This window comes from Salvelinus fontinalis, chromosome 2 (genome assembly GCF_029448725.1).
Source record: "Salvelinus fontinalis isolate EN_2023a chromosome 2, ASM2944872v1, whole genome shotgun sequence".
NCBI classification, from domain to species: Eukaryota; Metazoa; Chordata; class Actinopteri; order Salmoniformes; family Salmonidae; genus Salvelinus; species Salvelinus fontinalis.
In genome coordinates this window covers 69555939-69576593 of record NC_074666.1, presented here as the reverse complement: position 1 = coordinate 69576593, position 20655 = coordinate 69555939, and the positions used below count along the sequence as shown (strand labels likewise).

At 40.2% G+C, this 20655-nt stretch overlaps 3 protein-coding genes across 3 annotated transcripts; all 3 read right to left on the bottom strand.

Annotated features, from left to right (window-relative positions):
* Positions 1-5722: 5722 nt before the first annotated feature.
* Positions 5723-7358, bottom strand: LOC129869086 (natriuretic peptides A-like). Its single transcript, XM_055943586.1, has 2 exons — positions 7192-7358; positions 5723-6792 (listed from the first exon to the last, which is right to left on the bottom strand). The coding sequence occupies exons 1-2, from the start codon at positions 7315-7317 to the stop codon at positions 6466-6468; spliced, it is 453 nt and encodes a 150-aa protein (XP_055799561.1). The 5' UTR covers positions 7318-7358; the 3' UTR covers positions 5723-6465.
* Positions 7359-10572: 3214 nt separating this feature from the next.
* On the bottom strand, positions 10573-11543 carry LOC129824318 (brain natriuretic peptide-like). Its single transcript, XM_055883878.1, has 3 exons — positions 11345-11543; positions 10904-11198; positions 10573-10720 (listed from the first exon to the last, which is right to left on the bottom strand). The coding sequence occupies exons 1-3, from the start codon at positions 11462-11464 to the stop codon at positions 10704-10706; spliced, it is 432 nt and encodes a 143-aa protein (XP_055739853.1). The 5' UTR covers positions 11465-11543; the 3' UTR covers positions 10573-10703.
* Positions 11544-13194: 1651 nt separating this feature from the next.
* On the bottom strand, positions 13195-14927 carry LOC129824312 (ventricular natriuretic peptide-like). The gene is made up of 3 exons (XM_055883865.1): positions 14731-14927; positions 14193-14502; positions 13195-13638 (listed from the first exon to the last, which is right to left on the bottom strand). The coding sequence occupies exons 1-3, from the start codon at positions 14839-14841 to the stop codon at positions 13610-13612; spliced, it is 450 nt and encodes a 149-aa protein (XP_055739840.1). The 5' UTR covers positions 14842-14927; the 3' UTR covers positions 13195-13609.
* Positions 14928-20655: the final 5728 nt, after the last annotated feature.

Below are 20655 nucleotides of genomic sequence, written 5' to 3'. Positions count from 1 at the left end.
GGTCCTGGCGCACCAAAAAAGTGTCAAGGGAAGCCAGCTTGGATTTTGGCGTCACTCCTATCAAATCCCAATGAGAGCATACGTCATTGACAGAAAAACTTGAATTGTTGCATCTTGTCCTCCAGTGGCTAGCTAGCTAGCAAAAATTGTCCCTTTCATAAATTAGCCATGAATGGAGATAGGGGTTTTACTTAATTCTCCATACTGGCCAATGATTATAACAGCGATTCTGACCCAAACATTGTTGTGATGCAAAAATTCTAGCTAAATGCTTGGCGCATAGAATTAAAAAAGGTATTGTCAGATATTATCCATCCTAATCAGACTTTTTTTTTTACATGGACGATACATTGGATAATATAAGACAAGTACTGGAAACAATTGAATACTATGAAATATCGGGGAAACCAGGCCTGGTTTTCATAGCAGATTTTGAAAAGGCTTATGATCAAGTACGACTGGAGTTTATATATAAATGCTTAGAATATTTCAATTTTGGAGAATCTCTTATAAAATGGGTTAAAGTTTTATTTATATATATATATATATATATATATATATATATATATTTCCCATAGGTGTAAAATAGTAAATAATGGAAAGTTAGCAAAAATAGATAAGATCTTGCTACCATGGAAAGGAAAATACCTATTTGTGGAAAAACACCCTGATTAACTATTTGCTTATGGTTTTACCTACACCTAGTGACCTGCTTTTTAAATTATATGAACAAAAAATATTACATTTTATTTGGAATGGCAAGCCAGACAAAATTAAAAGGGCCTATGTATATACCGAATATGAATTCGGAGGGCAGAAATGATTAAATATTAAAGCATTAGACCTCTCACTAAAGGCATCAGTCATACAAAAGTTATACTTAAATCCAAAATGGTTCTCTAGTAAATTAGTAAGAATGTCTCATCCTATGTTCAAGAATTGCCTTTTTCCCTTTATTCAGATTACAACTGCTCACTTTTGGTTATTTGAAAATGAAATAATTTCCAAAATATCTTTATTTTTTAAACAAGCCTTAGAAAGTTGGTTGCAATTTCAGTTGAATCACCTGAAAAGACAGAACAAATAATACAACAAATATTGTGGTTAAACTCAAATATACTAATTGATTTCTTTTTTTTTTATGTATGTTTCGATAACATTTTATTAAATAAATAAATGTTGTAAATGATATCATAAATAGGACTGGAGGAGTTATGTCACACATGCAGCTAACACAGACATATGGAAATGTATGCGCTACCCAAAATTACAACCAAGTAATTGCAGCATTACCACAAAACTGCAAGAGGCAAGTGGAAGGGGGTTTGCAGGGAATAATAAAGGTATTTAAAAAAAAAAACAATAATAAAAAAATAAAAAAAGTGGATGTATGAAAACTCAGCAAAAAAAGAAATGTCCTCTCACTGTCAACTGCGTTTATTTTCAGCAAACTTAACATGTGTAAATATTTGCATGAACATAAGATTCAACAACTGAGACATAAACTGAACAAGTTCCACAGACATGTGATGAACAGAACTGGATTAATGTGTCCCTGAACAAAGGGGGGGGGGGGGGGGATCAAAATCAAAAGTAACAGTCAGTATCTGGTGTGGCCAGCAGCTGCATTAAATACTGCAGTGCATCTCCTCCTCATGGACTGCACCAGATTTGCCGGTTCTTGCTGTGAGATGTTACCCCACTCTTCCACCAAGGTACCTGCAAGTTCCCGGACATTTCTGGGGGGAATGGCCCTAGCCCTCACCCTACGATCCAACAGGTCCCAGATGTGTTCAATGGGATTGAGATCCGGGCTCTTCGCTCGCCATGGCAGAACACTGACATTCATGTCTTGTATTCAATTACGCACAGAAAGAGCAGTATGGCTGGGGGCATTGTCATGCTGGAGGGTCATGTCAGGATGAGCCTGCAGGAAGGGTAACACGAGGGAGGAGGATGTCTTCCCTGTAACGCAGTGTTGACAAGCAGAGTCCGATGATGATGTGACACACCACCCCAAACCATGAAGGACCCTCCACCTCCAAATCGTTCCCGCTCCAGAGTACAGGCTTCGGTGGAACGCTCATTCCTTCGACGATAAACGTGAATCCGACCATCACCCCTGGTGAGACAAAACTGCGACTCGTCAGTGAAGAGCACTTTTTGCCAGTCCTGTCTGGTCCAGCGACGGTGGGTTTGTGCCCATTGCAACGTTGTTGCCGGTGATGTCTGGTTAGGACTTGCCTTACAACAGGCCTACAAACCCTCAGTCCAGCCTCTCAGCCTATTGCAGACAGTCTGAGCACTGATGGAGGGATTGTGCATTCCTGGTGTAACTCGGGCAGTTGTTGCCATCCTGTACCTGTCCCGCAGGTGTGATGTTCGGATGTACCAACCCTGTGCAGTTGTTGTTACACGTGGTCTGCCACTGCGAGGATGTACAGCTGTCCGTCCTGTCTCCCTGTAGCGCTGTCTTAGGCGTCTCACAGTACGGACATTGCAATTTATTGCCCTGGCCACATCTGCAGTACCCATGCCTCCTTGCAGCATGCCTAAGGCACGTTCACACAGATGAGCAGGGACCCTGGGCATCTTTCTTTTGGTGTTTTTCAGAGTCAGTAGAAAGGCCTCTTTAGTGTCCTAAGTTTTCATAACTGTGACCTTAACAGCTTACAGACGGTAGGCAATTAAGTGTCTTAACGACCGTTCCACAGGTGCGTGTTCATTAATTTTTTTATGGTTCATTTAACAAGCATGGGAAACAGTGTTTAAACCCTTTACAATGAAGATCTGTGAAGTTATTTGGATTTTTATGAATGATCTTTGAAAGACAGGGTCCTGAAAAAGGGATGTTTCTTTTTTTGCTGTATGTATGTATGTATGTATGTTTATGGGCATGTGTAGGTATATATGTATGTAGATATTAGAGGTCGACCGATTTAATTAGGGCCGATTTTCAAGTTTCCATAACAATCGGTAATTGGCCTTTTTGGACGCCGATTATGGCCGATTACATTGCAATCCACGAGGAGAGTGCGGCATCAAAAGGACCTTGTGGCTGCAAGGAGCCAAGGTAAGTTGCTTGCTAGCATTAAACTTATCTTATATAAAACAATCAATCTACAAATAATCACTAATTAACTACACATGGTTTATGATATTACTAGGTTAACTAGCTTGTCCTGCGTTTCATATAATCAAAGCGGTGCCTGTTAATTTATCATTGAATCACAGCCTACTTCGTCAAACGGGTGATGATTTGACAAAAGCACATTCGCGAAAAAAGCACAAATGTACCTAACCATAAACATCAATGCCTTCTTTAAAATCAATACACAGAAGTATATATTTTTTTAAACCTGCATATTTAGTTAAAGAAATGCATGTTAGCAGGCAATATTAACTAGGGAAATGGTGTCACTTCTCTTGCATTCAGTGCAAGCAGAGTCAGGGTATATGCAGCAGTTTGGGCCGCCTGGCTCGTTGCGAATTGTGTGAAGACCATTTCTTCTTAACAAAGACCGTAATTAATTTGCCAGAATTTTACATAATTATGACATAACATTGAAGGTTGTGCAATGTAACAGCAATATTTAGACTTAGGGTTGCCACCCGTTCAATAAAATACCAGAATTTCAGAATTAACCACATTAATGACCAAAGGCTCGTATTTCTGTGTGTATATTATAATTAAGTCTATGATTTGATATTTGATAGAGCAGTCTGACTGAGCGGCGGTAAGCAGCAGCAGGCTTGTAAGCATTCATTCAAACAGCACTTTACTGCGTTTGCCACCATCTCTTAGCAATGCTTGAATTACAGCGCTGTTTATGACTTCAAGCCTATGAACTCCCGAGATTAGGCTGGCACTACTAAAGTGCCCATAAGAACATCCAATAATCAAAGGTATACGAAATACAAATGGTATAGAGAAATAGTCAACACGTCATAATAACTACAACCTAAAACTTCTTAACTGGGAATATTGAAGACTCATGTTAAAAGGAACCACCTGCGTTCATATGTTCTCATGTTCGGAGCAAGGAACTTAAACGTTAGCTTTTTTTACATGGCACATATTGCTCTTTTACTTCTCCAACATTGTGTTTGCATTATTTAAACCAAATTGAACATGTTTCGTTATATATTTGAGACTAAATAGATTTTATTTATGTATTATAATGAAACAGGCAGGGAGCAGGTCTCGAACCCTCGACCTTCTAGCCCGAAGTCCAGCGCTTATAAACCCAGGGTCGTTACAGTTTTATATTAAGTTAAAATAAAAGTGTTCATTGTTCATTCAATTATGTTGTAATTGTCATTATTACATATATATATATATATATATATATTTAAATTGGCCGATTAATCGGTATCAGCTTTTTTTGGTCCTCCAATAATCTGTATCGGAGTTGAAATAATCATAATCGTCGACATCTAGTCGATATATATATTTACCCAAAACATATGGGGGATTGGAAATGATGCAGACAATTACATTGATGGAAGCAACAATCTATCCGCAATATTAAAGCTGATCCACCCCCTAAAATAATAATTCATACATTGTTGTGCCCCTGGCCTGAGAGGATGGAAGTTCAATAGTTAACGTGAAGGGAAGTTAGGCTAGCGAGCAAGCATTTTAGCCAGGTAGCCTAGTACAACAAACAATTAAAGCGTGTACTGTATGACAGAGTGATAGACCGTTTCGTCAACATGAAAGAGAGGAGGATGGCATTTGCGTTTCTCTACAAGTAAGGTGAGTCAACATGTTTCTACTTACACGAACGTACACACACACACAGATCATTTCTTCCAGTGATTTTACTCAAGCACCGCTACTGCACCGCACCTAAAAAACCCATGTGCCACTGGTTGAGAAAAATTGTCATAATTATGAGGTTGTTGGAGGTGCGTCTTGGACAATTCAGCTCAGAAAATGCTGCCCAATGAGGGGGCTGGCGTCTTGTCTTGGGCAGAAATTCTGCTAATGTTACTTCGTACCACAATGCTGCTCGCGACAAACTGAGCATTAATTTTCCAGAATCAATGTTCATTGATACTCTTGTTTTAGTAGCGTCTGCACTGCGCACAATTTGAGTAGTTGATACATAAAAAGGGTATTGTGAGAAAGGTTAACTTACCCTCTATTATTATTCAGTTTTTTTGCGTACAGACAATTGGAATATCTCGCAAAACCATAACTTCAAATGAATTCGATATATCGGCTAGCCATAATTTAGGGAGTTGTTCCGGAGGAGGGGGCCCTCCTTAAATCGGAGAATGTAGCATGTTTGAAACACCTGAAATGGCATTTTTCCTGCAAGCTAGAGCTATAATCATTATGCCTAATTCTATGTAAAAAAAATATATATATCTGCATAAGGTTATCTATTAAGCATTTCTCATTACCTGTTCAATTTATTTTAATTAATAATGATGGGCATTCTTTAGCACTTTTATGCCGTAGGAGTTTAGTACAACATCCACACTGGTATATAGTATCATATCCTAATAATTAAAGCAACTTTTGTATTTTCTAAAGTCTAGGAACTTTAGCAGGCATGCCAGCTAAGATAGTTAGACAAGCTACACTAACTTGATTGATAGCCTGAAATGGCTTGGTAGCTAGTTATGAGAATGGGAACGTATCTAGCTGGCAAGCTAAAGCCAACTTCATAACATTGACAGGTAGCTAGTATTATAGAGAAACAACAACACATATTATTATGTTTTTATTCGTCAAGAAAGAATCAATTGGCTACATACATAGCTTGATCAAATTAATTTACAAAACATACCTCCGGCTAGTCTTGCACATCACCAACGCTGTGTGTCACTACACATACTCTCCTCCACTGACAATACTGTGCATGCATTAAAGGGGTGAGTACTCTTTGCCTGGTCCAGTCAATGTGCCTCTATGATTTCAATTGTTAAAGGTCAAATCATTTCTGGGTACCAATTAAGTACCTTACAGTAATTGTTTTTAAATTAAAATGGTAGAAAAGAAACAAAAATAGGTTCTTAGCAAAGATACATTTCTCAAGCAAGAATTTTGTTGGGACTGTCTGGGAGTGGTCTGAGTGAGGAGGGGAAATCTGAAAATGTTATTGGCAGAGAGGTTCGGAACGCTCTCATTGGTATATTATCCAATTTACCGCATGTGGTGTTACCATGGAAGGCTAAAACTCCATCCCACCAAAACAGGCTGGAATTTCAGGCAGTCTTTTCAAACAGCTCTTACACTAAAGGGGCATTATCATCATTTTCAAAATTTCAGAGTATTATTCCAACCTCAGTGTGAAAATATATATATAAAGCCCTGGAAAATAAAATGTTTGACTGCACTGGGTCTGTAAGTTGTTTTAGTTGATTATAAGTTGACAACTTAAGGGGGATCTCATCTTTTCAAGTTAAAACACCTACATGTGTTTTTCTGTGTACTGTATATACATCAACTGACTAGCTACGTCTTTTAGGACTGCAGCCTAAACCGCTCGAGGTCCCGATGCGGTCCATCCTGGCTCCGAAGCACCCGGACACAGCTTTACTCCTGGTGGCCATGAGCAGGTCCTGCAGCCGGCTCCTTTGACTCTGGGCTCTGCTGTAGCTCTCGTCTGCAGCTAGCTCCCGGACGTCTGAGAGCCTCTGTGGGGCCTCTGGGGCCCTGTCCCACTCTGGGCTAGCCTTACTGTGTTCAAGCTCTGGGTTGGGGCCCTCGTAGTCCACTGCAGGGTCATCTGCTGTGGCCACTGCAGCCAAGGTCTCCTCGAATCGCTCCAGTAGATTCTGTTGAACAGGGAATTTATGTGGACATGTCATGATGTTTCATTACTTGATTTAGTTACAGTATCCTGGGCACTGTTAGAGCCATCTATCACAGTCAAACAAGTTCCTTAATCCATTGACATACAGCCTGTAAAAATAAATCTATATTATTAACTTCAAATACAAAAAAACATTCCAATATAACTCTAGATATTGTACACAAAAGACAGTTTTGAAAAGCGCATATTAGGTCAGACATTTTCTTTCTGACTAGCTGTTATTATATCACAAAAGTTGCCAAACACCTCGGGGGCCACCATCCAACAACTGAATCCAACACAACTTTATTATAAATTCTCCCAGGGACAATAAATCAGTGTACCCTACCTACATCAACTGAGAGGACTAGTAACTACCTACCTTCAATTGGGCCAAGTCGCTATCAGGGTATGGTCTGCCCAACACATGGGCCGCCACCAGCGTCTGTTGACAAAGCAGGAGCAGAAGTCCCCATGAGACGGCAGTCCTCACCATGCTTGATTCCATTTAGGCTGTGGTTTGTTAGCGCTAAGGCAAGTTGTTAGCCAGGCATTCTCTTAAATAGACACAACACACACGCACACACACACACATACAGAGGAGACGGTCTGGTGTCAGTGGCTCATCATTTTGTGGATTGTCTGAAGTGCATTCCGACACCTCTGTCTGATAAGGCTGCTAGTAAAATGTAATTTTAAGTGGCGACTGGGTGATGGCTGATATGTGTGTGTGTGTGGATACTCATGGTAGTTCTTTGGGGCCTGATCTCAGACATGGCGTGCTTTGCCGGGAATGCATCCGCTACACAAATACTTGGAGTTGCTCTCTCTCCAAACTCTGACTATACCACAGTGGGTTAAAAGCATTTTCTGCTGCTCTATATATAGTAGGCAAAAAACGGTTTATGAATGGAACCTCTTTCCAGGTTAGAATAGTATACTGTTTTAGGCTTTAGTACATTTGTATTGCATCATACTGGCCGACTTGTCAAAAATAATGTACATAGACACATAAGACATAATGACAATGCGAACATGCACTATAAATAGGTACATGTTAGGTATAGTCTTAGAAATCCTGTAAGTACCATCTCATTGAGCGTTCAATAACCTTTAGCTATATGGTGTACAATCCACAACTTCAAATTAAACTGCGGAAACACTGACGATGGCTTAGTTTAGAATGGTTCAAGCATCCTTAAAAAAAGTTACATCTCTTCATTTGAGTGTGTGGACCCCCTTCATGGAGTTTTCCAATCATCTTGCATGGTCCAAAAGAGAGAGGCCATAATGACTTGATTCACCTTGAGTGGTGGCATTTGAGTCACTCATCAATACGCTACTTGTGAATAAGTCATGTTATGACAACGGTTTCCATTCCCTCCTATCAGTATTAACGTAAAGCATGCAAATTATCTGTTAAGGTGGCTGTTGTTGGACATTGGCTGATATATGGATGACAATTTTGGGTGCTCCGTTTTTAAAATGTATTTATTAACCTTTAGGCAAGTCAGTCAAGAACAAATTCTTATTTACAATGACGGCCTAGGAACAGTGGGTTAACTGCCTTGTTCAGGGGCAGAACGACAGATTTTTATCTTGTCAGCTCAGGGTTTCGATCTAGCATCCTTTCGGTTACTGGCCAAACAATCTAACCACTAGGCTGCCTGCCGCCCCATATAAGACTCCATATAAGAAGGCAAGACCTTATCTCATGTCCTATCCAAATCGATAACCCTCATGACTCATAAAGGGATTTGAATTTTTGGCATTACTGTGAAAATACGTCATTCGTTCCTAAAACGGAACGCTGCCTCATCACTGGGCAGCATACAGTAACTAAGCACGGGTCAGGTTATCAGTAATGATGACCCACACCACTCGGTACAATGTTGAGATGAAGTGTGCATTTCCGGAAGGTCTGAACTGGGCAGAGTCCAGGGATGGTCGACAGTGTGAATCATATAATAATTGAACCATATAAAACTATATGTCTAAAATCCACTATATATACAAAAGTACAGTACCAGTCAAATGTTTGGACACCTACTCATTCAAGGTTTTTATTTTATTTTTCTAAAATACCCCATTGAACACCTTTGAGGTGGATTGGACATCAAAACTAACTCTGGGTCTTCCTTTCCTGTGGCGGCCCTCATGAGAGCCAATTCCATCATAGAGCTTGATGGTTTTTGCGACTGCAATTTTAAATGTTTTATTTTACCAGGTAAGTTGACTGAGAACACATTCTCATTTACAGCAACAACCTGGGGAATAGTTACTGGGGAGAGGAGGGGGGATGAAATGTTCTGCATTGACTGACCTTCAAGTCTTAAAGTAATGATGGACTGTCGTTTCTCTTTGCTTATTCGAGCTGTTCTTGCCATAATACGGACTTGGTCTTTTACCAAATAGGGCTATCTTCTGTATACCACCCCTACCTTGTCCACAACTCAACTGATTGGCTTAAATGCATTAAGAAGGAAAGAAGGAATTCCACAAATTAACTTTTAGCAAGGCACACCTGTTAATTGAAATGTATTCCAGGTGACTACCTCATGAAGCTGGTTGAGAGTATGCCAAGAATGTGCAAAGTTGTCATCAAGGCAAAGGGTGGCTACTATTTTGATTTAACACTTTTTTTTGGTTACTAGGTGATTCTATATGTGTTATTTCAAAGTTTTGATGTCTTCACTATTATTCTACAATGTAGAAAATAGTAAAAATAAAGAAACCTTTGAATGAGTAGGTGTCCAATCTTTTGACTGGTACTGTATGTGGACACCCCTTCAAATTAGTGGATTTGGCTATTTCAGCCACACCCGTTGCTGACAGGTGTATAAAATTGAGCACACAGCCATGCAATCTCCATAGACAAACATTAGCAGCAGAATGGCATTACTGAAGAGCTCAGTGACTTTCAACGTGGCACTGTCATAGGATTTAACCTTTCCAACAAGTCAGTTCGTAACATTTCTGCCCTACCAGAGCTGCCCTGGTCAACTGTAAGTGCTGTTATTGTGAAGTGGAAACGTCTAGGAGAAACAACGGCTCAGCCACGAAGTGATAGGCTCCATAAGCTTACAGAATGGGACTGCTGAGTGCTGAAGCACGTATCGTTTAAAAATGGTCTGTCCTCATTAGCATCACTCAATACCGAGTTGCAAACTGCCTCTGGAAGCAACGTCAGCACATGATTTTGGAATAAGATGTTCAATGAGCAGGTGTCCACAAACTTTTAGTCATGTAGTGTACGTCTGGACTGTTTCGCAGAATGGTAGCCTATTCTGAACATTCTCTCTCCGTAGTGCTGAAATAACAGTAGTCTGCTCTGTGCCGAAGACGGCCTTGAAGCAAACCTTTAGCTTTGAGGTTTATTCCTTGTGATTTTACTTTGCGCCAAGTAGTTTTTCTTTGCTTCTCTTGTAATTAATTGTTCTGTGAGGGTTTATTGTTTTGTGAGGGTCACTCTGTAGACTAAGGGTCTGTTGTGAGTTAGTATGCTATGGTTATGTCATCCCAATTGATACATGCACCTGACTCAATTTGGCGTATGATAGATCTATGAACGCGACCCCAAGGTTTAGGCAAACTTCACATCTCATTATTTTCCTCATTGAATATTCAGCCTGAGCTTATAAAGACTAAGGCATTCTGTAATTTGCAATAATTTCTTTTTCTTAATGGATAGTATGAAAGTAACCAGTCAAAGCAGTGTTTTATGCGCAGTTGTAAACATTTATTGTACACCATGACACCATCTTACATAAGTTCAAATAAATATATTGGCAATAAACAAAGTTCAATAAATATAATAATATAAATAGGTAGCCTATAAATAAGAATACCATTTGGTAAGTAATGACGTTGCTGTTCCAGGTTATGTGTAAGACTTCATCTTGTCTTTGCATCTGAAAATAGAGAAAACAAGATATTTACAAACATACGTTTGTTTCTCAACATTAGAACTCTCACAATGGATATCAGACAACTTATACACACTGTTTTAGAGTGAACTACTTGGACACTATTTGGTTAAGAGAATGTATCTGATGAACAGTAGCCTATACCATCTCAACCTGAACTAAACTCACTGTATTTGCCAACCGTGGTGCATCCAAGAGAGCTCATTGAGCCGATTCGGTCCATCCTTTGCCCGAAGCAGCCCGAGTATCTCTTTGATCTAGAGTCGTTTCGGACAGTTTTCAGGTCCCGAGCTGACAGGAACTCTCTTATGGCGGCTTTGTCCAGTCTTGTTTGTGGTTGCTCTCTCTCATCCTCTGCAACCATTGCCATGTCTTCAGGAGTGACATCGTCCAACTTTTCTGTGGAGACTCGCTCCACCTCACTCCGCTCAGGAAAGGACTTTTGAAGTCGATGGAGAAGTACCTGCAATGTCAAAAACAAGTTTGAACAAACAGTTTTAACGATATCCTTGGGATTCAACGTCTAGAGATTGTAAACTACTTCATATGTCTGGAACAAGACCTCCCTCAAAGGCAAATATGAGGCTGTATAGCCTAAAAGGGACTCACGTTTAAGACCTCCATGTCATCATTGGTCAGTAACCCGTTGTAGACAGGATACGTGCTGCTCAGCGGCAGATTTAAGAACAGGAGAACAAGGCCAAAAAGAGGACTGTTGGAGAGCAGCATTATTCTCTTTCTTCTTCAGCGAAGGTGAAGTGGTGTGTGAAGCAATTCAATTGTCGTTGTTTCTACACACCTACGCCAGGGTATTTTATATCTAGTCTGACACGCACAGTTATGCAAAGAATTGGTGTTGCATGCCGACACCCGATTGTGATAACACTAGCTGTCGGAAATGACTCCTTTTAAAGCATTGTCTTTCTAGATAATGGGGCATACCCATGACCTAGTCAGTTCAATCCTTTGTTTGGAAACATACGTTCCTAAATTGGCTTGCATATTGTAAGAGATTTTTCACATTGGGTAGCCTACTGAAAGTCACAGGCTAAGCCTTGCCAACAGTGGGCCGCTGTCTAGCATTGAGGACAGACCTCGCGCCTTGTTTAATGTTAGGCTTCTAAACGGGACGATATATTAATTATGAAGTAATTATCAAGTTCTCACTAAACCACGTCCCACTGGGCACAAACTGGTTGAGTCAATTTAATTTGTCAATGTATCGTGACAATGTCAGATTTGAAACGTAATCCACTATTAGAAACAAAAACAATTGGCTGGGCAACACCTACTGGAGAATTGATCTATCTTCACCTACTCTTTGGTCTCCCATCTACGGTTTTAACCAAGCCCAGCCCGCTTAGCTAGGACATTTATCACTGACTACTACCAATGTGCTATCTTGAGAATGATTGTTGAGAGACATCCTCTTAAAAATGAAATGGAGTCACTGTTGCTTTCAAAGTCATTCCAAAGGGTAGGCTTATTAACAGAGCAAATGAAACGTGACCAAAATGTATCAATCATCACTGATACTATTTAGGCCTAATATAGCATTTGCAAAGTCATCAACATCAGTTGTTTGAATTCAAGACAGAATTGAACTATAATAGACAGTACAATAGGCATAGGATTTCAAGCTCTGGTTGATTTAAAATGTAATGATGTTTAGTGATATTGAATTGTGTTTGGTTGTCGATGCAACCACATATCACCATTTGAAGGAGAAGTATCTTCTGTTTGGTAAGTTCAATCTGTGCCACGGACTTAGTCTGGTTTAATTCCAGTTAGACTACAAATTAATAAATCATATGATGGATTCACATCACCATCTCAACCTGTGTGTCTGTCTGTCTGTCCGTCCGTCCGTCCGTCCGTCCGTCCGTCCGTCCGTCCGTCTCTCTCTGTGTGTGTGTGTGTGTGTGTGTGTGTCTAAGGTGGGGTGTGTGCTGGGCCCTGGGGTAATGCTCTCTCTACAGACCTGCCATATAGATTTTAATGTTGCCAGTTAAAACATTTTTTAATTGTGCTGTATCGATGTGGAATATAGGCTACTGCATCTGCCACATTGTTGTTCCTGAACTTACATTGACTTTTGTAGAGTGTCAATAACTTTCTTTTTTACAATAAACAATGGGAGTCTTTCCAATGTTCTGGTCCAATGACAATAGTTGAGTTTATGATGGGAACAAATTCGTTAACTGTGTCATATTACTTGTCTACAAGAATGCTAAATATCTTCTTATAATAATCCTCAGATTATTTGGACCTAATGTGCTGGCATTGCAGAGCTGGTTTAGTCCATAAACTATTTGAATTGCAGTAGTTCATTGTCACTATGACTTGAATTTCTCTCATTGTCTTTCTCTCTGTGCAACGACTAGCCTAATGTGACAACTGGTAGGCTATAATGTCTTGAATTCATAATAAATATATGTTGATGACAAGAAAACAAAGTGTTCTGTTCTTATAGTTTATTATAAATAATACCGTCTCCCAACATCATCAAACATATACATTGATTTTATACACACAAGTGAACAAAACTGTACAGGCATCCAACATAACAAATGCGTTATATCGGCTATTTCTGGAGTGCAATTAGCAATCATATATTCCTTTTTCGTAGTAGAAATCCAATATGCATATGTCTAATTCTCACTGACCAAGTCTAGAAACAAGCCAACACTGAAATTAAGAGATTTCATTTTGTATGTTTTAATATCAAAATGATTTAATATATGTTAGTTTATCAAAGAAATATATTATTTGACAGGAAAAAAATGAATTCTCCATAATGGAAAGGAGATTTCCACAGAGGTCAGACATGACGCAGTTTTGTGATGTCCATGAATGGGTAGCCTACATTGTTCTTCAGTTCCCAAATATTCTCTTCTTGTTACCTGCAAATACAAATGAAAAGAATATAATGATCACTGCCTAATTCATTTTTAGTGGTTATATCATTAGCCAAACATCACCAAGCATACGTTCAAGTCATTTAAATTGGATCAATCAATAATGAATACAGACCTTTCTTGAGTACAATAATATAAAGGACTTAATATTGATGCATGTGTGATCTTGTAACAACCTTTATATTCTATATTACAATAGGCAGAGCTATGCGTAAAATCTATTCTGCGTGCGTAAAACCAATACATTTTATGCATACATTTTAGCAGCAAATTAGGCCCTATGTACTTTTTCCACACAAAGGCTGTGTTTAGACAGGCAGCCCAAATCTGATCTTTTTTTAAATAATTGGCCTTTTGGGTTGAATCAGATCTGTGCTGAAAAAGATCTGATGTGAAAAGGTCTGATGTTATTGGTCAAAATACCAATTACTGGAAACAAGATTAGGGCTGACTGTCTAAATTGTAGCCTACTACATTCTTGAGCAGATTTGTATTTTTTTTAAGGCATTCCACTCAAGTTATTGCTGTAAAAGATGTACCAGTCTTGACGTTATTGCACCCCAGTCCGCTCCACGAGCCGATTCTCTCAATCCGATTACCGAAACAGCTGTTGAACGATTTGGCCGTTTTTGTCAAACCGATGAGATCTTTCAGGCGTGACACCACAGGGCTTTCAGGGGCAATTCTGTTGGGTGCGTTCATGATCATTCTCTCTTCCTGCCCCCGGATCGCCGTGGGCGAGTTCTCAATGTCCTCCATCTCAGCTGTGTCCACATCCTCAGACTCAGATGGATAAGAGTAATTTTCCTCGTTAACGGTGAACTTGTCCTCGAGCCGCTGGATCAGGTCCTATAAGTGAACAAATGGCATGTATTAATGTCACACGGTCATAAAACATTACTTTGAAAGGTGATTTTAATAGAATGTATAGATGCTATAGAATATATGCGCTATGTCACCTAGTTAACAGTTGTTATAAGTCTACAGAAATTAAACAATTCTAAGAACTCAAATGTACTTGATAATCTATTTAATGTTTCTGAGCTGGTTCTTACTGTATGTAGTAGGGTGTCTTACCTTCAGATTTTCCAACTCTTGCACATTCCGACTGGCGTATGGAGTTCCACAGCTTACACTGAGTGTCGTTATTAATACGATATATCCAAGGAAAATATGCAATTTCGCCATTCCAATAACGATCCCCCCGCTGTCTTTTTGAGGTGTCTCTGATGTCCCCTTCAGTGTTTTAATGACGGGATGACCAGGTCGCCTTTTTATATAGAGCACCGTGCTTTGGACAGTAGGCCTACTTATGAAGGACTGCATGTTATGACAGAATTCAGCTTGACATTCCGTTGCCTTGACAGTAAGTGATAAGGGAGCCTGGGTGTGTGCGGTGCCCGGACCGACTTCCTTTTAAGATAAGATTTAGTTTGGACCATTATTTGGACTGGAGATGCTTATGCGCTCTAGAATCAATCGTAGCCTAAGTATTCGGTGTTGTGTTTTTGGGGGTGAGAGGAGGAAGAGGATGAGGGACAATGAAGAAGAGTAGGTGGAGGATGGTGAGAAGGAGGTTGCAATAGGCTTCTCATCGCTATATGGTATCGCTTGTTGAGTTTAAAGCTCTGATCGAGGAAATGTTGTTGACCATTGGGATTGTTTTCTATGCATTGTGCTCTTTGTATGTACACAATGATTTTTAAGCCTTAAGACAATTGAGACATGGATTGTGTATGTGTGCCATTCAGAGGGTGAATGGGCAAGACAAACGATTGAAGTGTCTTTGAACGGGGTATGTGGTAGTAGGTACCAGGCGCACTTGTTTGTTTTGAGAACTGCAACGCTACTGGGCTTTTCATTCTCAGCAGTTTTCTGTGTGTATCAAGAATGGTCCACCACCCAAAGGACATCCAGCCAACTTGACACAACAGTGGGAAGCATTGGAGTCAACATTGGCCAGCATCCCTCTGGAACGCTTTCGACACCTTGTACAGTCCATGCCTCTACGAATTGAGGCTGTTCTGAAGGCAAAAGGACAGGTGCAACTCAATATTAGGAAGGTATTCTTAATGTTTTGTAATGTACACTGTGTGCATATCTGGCACCAATAGTGGAATGATAGTGTTTTACAGTATGACTTACCTGACAGTGTTGTGATTGGCGGCATCTGTTGTCAAACTAGGAAAGCGGTTCTGACTTTGTGGCTGTGTGGAAATCTAGTGGAAATCGTTCTGTCATTTCCTGATTTCTAAAATTCTACACTGTTCTATTTACATTTATGTGAGATTACAAACACTGAATAATCTAGGGCAGGTATTCCCAAACTGGGGTACACGTACCCCCAGGGGTACGCGCAATGCCGTCGGGGGTACACCAAAGAAAAATGTGATTCACATAGAAAATAAAAATAAAAACTTTTTTTTTTAAATACAGTCCGTTTATATTTTCCACATACATTTGGGTGAGGTTTTTTTCTCGCCCGAGTAGCCTCGTTTCACTGCCAAAAATAAAATTAAACCGTCTAGTGTTCAGCGAAATAACAACACAATGTCAAATGCAGGTAGTCTAGTGTAAGAAATTGTAATAGATACTGGAAACTAGTAATAACAACTTTTCAACATAAGCCATCTTTTATACAAAATACACATACTCCTCATTTCTCTTGGACATATGCTGGACTCATTAAGACACCAACCACAGACACACACAACTCCCCTCCCCCATGACAACCACAGACACACACAACTCAAGGTTGGAGCACAAAACAAAGAACTATCTCAGGAACCAATGGAACGTTGACACCAGGCCTGATCAGGACTACCCAAGACCCAGATCGACCAATCGGAAGGCCAGACTACTAGATCTACCTACTTCATTCAATGCATATAAAAGCTGTACAACTGTTTAGACTGCCTCTTTTCCTGACGATTCCATACGAATCAGACAGAAAGAGCCGTGCTGCACGCTTTGCCTAATATTTTTACACTTGAATAAACCTGCCTTATTAAACAATTATCCACCTCGTCCTATGTCTCCACTTGTTCTCCTGTCTCCAGTAAACGTTTTATCAACACTAGTCAAATAATTAACATCCAATCACATTACTCTCTCATGGGATTTCCACTAACGGTCCGTATGTTGCCAAACGTAGTTGCTGCTCATTCCGTTTGCTCGAGAATGGATAAATGGTTAAAAAAGTAAGGCCCGCGTCCATAGAGACACATACCAGCTCTACTGGTAGTACTGCTACTACCAGCAGTACCACACCTGCACCTGTTGACGACACAAGTTGTTCTGCTTCTACGAGCACATCCAATGCTAGCATCAGTAATTCTACATTTGTTGTAAGCCCAACTTGCATGGACACAGACAGTTGTGAATCTGATGCAGCCGAAGAGCTACTGCCCCCTTACCCGGGAAAGCACCGAACGACAGACAGGGACGTTGGACCAAAGAGGCGCAAATATGATGAGAACTACATTAATTTGGGGTTCACTTACACTACTGTTCAAAAGTTTGGGGTCACTTAGAAATGTCCTTGTTTTTGAAAGAAAAGCACATTTTTTGTCCATTAAAATAACATCAAATTGATCAGAAATACAGTGTAGACATTGTTAATGTTGTAAATGACTATTGTAGCTGGAAACGGCAGATTTTTTATGGAATATCTAAAAAGGCTACAGAGGCCCATTATCAGCCACCATCACTCCTGCGTTCCAATGGCACATTGTGTTAGCTAATCCAAGTTTAGCATTCTTGTTCTGAGAAATGAAGGCTATTCCACGAGAGAAATTGCCAAGAAACTGAAGATCTCGTACAACGCTGTGTACTACTCCCTTCACAGAACAGAGCAAACTGGCTCTAGCCAGAATATAAAGAGGAGTGGGAGGCCCCGGTGCACAACTGAGCAAGAGGACAAGTACATTAGAGTGTCTAGTTGGAGAAACAAATGCCTCACAAGTCCTCAACTGGCAGCTTCATTAAATAGTACCCACAAAACACCAGCCTCAATGTCAACAGTGAAGAGGCGACTCCGGGATGGTGGCCTTCTAGGCAGAGTTGCAAAGAAAAAGCCATATCTCAGACTGGCCAATAAAAAGAAAAGATTAAGATTGGCAAAAGAACACAGACATTGGACAGAGGAACTCTGCCTAGAATGCCAGCATCCCGGTGTCGCAATTACGCAGGTACTTTCCCGAAACAGATGACACAAACTGGATTCGTTATCCCTTTCATTCCCTGCCTCCAGTCCACTTACCGATATCTGAACAAGCGATTCTAATCAAAGTTGCAACAAGCAGTTCTGTGGAAATTGGATTTAATCAAAAGCCACTGCCAGAATTCTCATAGTATCCTGCCTTGGTAAATTGTGCATATAGTGTGTGTGTGTGTGTGTGTGTGTGTGTGTGTGTGTGTGTGTGTGTGTGTGTGTGTGTGTGTGTGTGTGTGTGTGTGTGTGTGTGTGTGTGTGTGTGTGTGTGTGTGTGTGTGTGTGTGTGTGTGTGTGTGTGTGTGTGTGTGTGTGGCAGGCCAACAATGATGGGATTTTTTTTTTGAGAGTGTGCTGACCCTGGTGCTAGAAGGGGTACACAGCTGGAGGTTGAATGTTTGAAGGGGTACAGGACTATAAAAAGTTTGGGAACCACTGATGTAGGGAATTATTGTACCATCAAACTCATATATTTTCACCAACAAAAATTTATTTTTTATAGTTGTTTGAAGCTGATGGACCAAAACAAAAGTTACTTTCAGGTTTTGATTCACCAGCTTCAAACAACTTAAAACAGTTGTAAAAACTATATTTTTGTTTTATTGAAAATATTTGAATGGTACAATGAAACCCTACACGATTCTGTGCTTCTTTTCTCACATAAACTGAAATTAAGTGAACAATTCTGCAAGCAGCAAATTAGCGATTTCCACTAGATAACACAGCTACAAAGTCAGAACCGCTTTCCCAGTTTGACAACAGATGTGGCTCTCGCGGGAGAAATCAACGGTCAAATATCACATCCAATCGCAACACTGGCGGGTAAGTGATACTGTGAAACGCTGTCATTCCACTATTAGCGCCAGATATATTATGGACATTTTCTGAAATTACAATGGACATTTTCACAAAAATCCTGTGTAACACCTTTAAATAAAAATTATATATGTTGGGAGTTATGATGAGGATGTTGGCCATAAAATGTATTTATTATTGCTAATAAGGTCATATTAGGTGTTCTGGTGTGGTGGAAACTCTGTACTAGTTCTATATGACTATTAAGATAGACGTATGCACGTGGATGGTCAAGGGCCGCTTTTTCGGCTATACCCCCCCCCCCCCAATATCCCACTGTGTTATGTGGCTTTCTACCTCGCATAGCCTAATGTTTAGTAACTCACTCAGTATGATCAAAATCAACCATTAGGGATGTTATTCGAGAGATAAGCCTATGAGAATTTATTATCAGAAACATACACTCTCCTCACTGAAGTAAATGAAGTGTCGAAGTCTCGGTATGCCAGACAAAGATTGTAAAAAAATAAGAAAGAAACTTATTTTGCAAAATATTTAATTCACCGTGCAATCTACTGTCTCTTAGTATGCATGCTTTTTTTCTCAAGAAAATAAATAGACCCAGATAAATACATAGCCTACAACAATAATATATTATATCAAGAGCCAAATGTTTGATGTTCATTTGAAAATTAAAATTTGCCTGTACAGTTCTAAAATGAGAACAATTTAATATGCCAAATGCAAACCACATATTTAAATAAATCTCATCACAAACGCCATTGTAAACTCTGTCAATACTTTCTGAGTTGTCGAATAGTTCAAGTAAGGGTAGTTTCTTGGGCTCTGATCAGCAGACAGTAAAACCTGTAGAAACAACACAAAACATGGAGCCGGTCTTGAGAACCAATATTGCATGTATTAATTTGATGGTTCAAACAAGTGAAATGTCAATATCAATTCAACAACAACATAGCCTACAATTTAAATGGAGAATCGACCGGTTGGATTGACGTAGTGGATAACCGTACCTGTCCTTTAGCATCCAAGCCCGCTGAATGACCCAATTCTCTCTAGCCTGACGCCGAAGCAGCTTCTCAGTCCCCCCTTCTTGAACCGGCTCCAAGGGTGCTTGGAGGTCTTCAGAATGTCATTGAGAAGACGCGCAATTGCATTCTCCTTTCCCGCCAGCGCGGAATTCCTTGCGTCGTCGGAGTACCAAGGACGCACCACTCCCGACGTGAAGGCTGCCTTCTCTGTATTCAACTCTTTCCCATCCACCTCCCTCTCTTCCGACACGTAATATGGTACATTTCTTTCCTCCTCCAGAAGCCGTATCACGCTCTAATTGAGAGAAAACATGGAACCATTAGTCGCAATGTCACTTAAAGCCACTTTAAACAGTCTTCCATCAACTACAATAAACATATCAATGGGAATTGGTGGAATAAGAACTGCAAAAATGTAATGATCGAAAGTTTTGCGCATGATGTACCAGTTTACCTGCAGGTTGGACAAGGGTTTGGCTCCTATCAAGTTCAGAAGTACAAGCGCGGATAAACAGCCAAATGTGATATTTGAAATCATTTTCATGTGTAGTTCGTCTTCTCCCCTTTGCTCTGTAGGTAGACCAAATCGTTCCCCTTGCCTGTTCTCCTTTGGCAACAAGACGTCACCAGGTGCGCATTTATATCTGTGGCGTTTCGTTACGGAGGCCCAAGAAAACATTAACCGTGGCCCGTGACTAATCTGGAGAGGTGCGACAATGCCGTGGGGGTGTAGTTCATTTAACTGGAAGCTTTACCTCAATTGACATAATAGGCTTAAAACTATCGCTAAGAGGGCTCTACCCAATTACCCATATCTCCAAAGGTGGCTATACTTCAAGCTAAACGTTTCAGGTGGACAGGTCTCTGAGGTTCATTTGAGATTATGCTGTTTTGTGATGCTGTCACAAGGAGGGACAGACGGACATGCAGGCAGGCAGGCAGACA

Coding starts and splice junctions, on each gene's coding strand:
- LOC129869086 (XM_055943586.1), bottom strand. CDS start 7,317: ATGGAATCAAGCATGGTGAGGACTGCCGTCTCATGGGGACTTCTGCTC. Junction 6,793..7,191: donor GCGACTTGGCCCAATTGAAG/GTAGGTAGTTAC, acceptor CCTGTTCAACAG/AATCTACTGGAGCGATTCGA.
- LOC129824318 (XM_055883878.1), bottom strand. CDS start 11,464: ATGCTGCTCTCCAACAGTCCTCTTTTTGGCCTTGTTCTCCTGTTCTTA. Junction 11,199..11,344: donor ATGACATGGAGGTCTTAAAC/GTGAGTCCCTTT, acceptor TTGACATTGCAG/GTACTTCTCCATCGACTTCA.
- LOC129824312 (XM_055883865.1), bottom strand. CDS start 14,841: ATGGCGAAATTGCATATTTTCCTTGGATATATCGTATTAATAACGACA. Junction 14,503..14,730: donor AAGAGTTGGAAAATCTGAAG/GTAAGACACCCT, acceptor GTTCACTTATAG/GACCTGATCCAGCGGCTCGA. Junction 13,639..14,192: donor GTGCAATAACGTCAAGACTG/GTACATCTTTTA, acceptor TTGTATTTGCAG/GTAACAAGAAGAGAATATTT.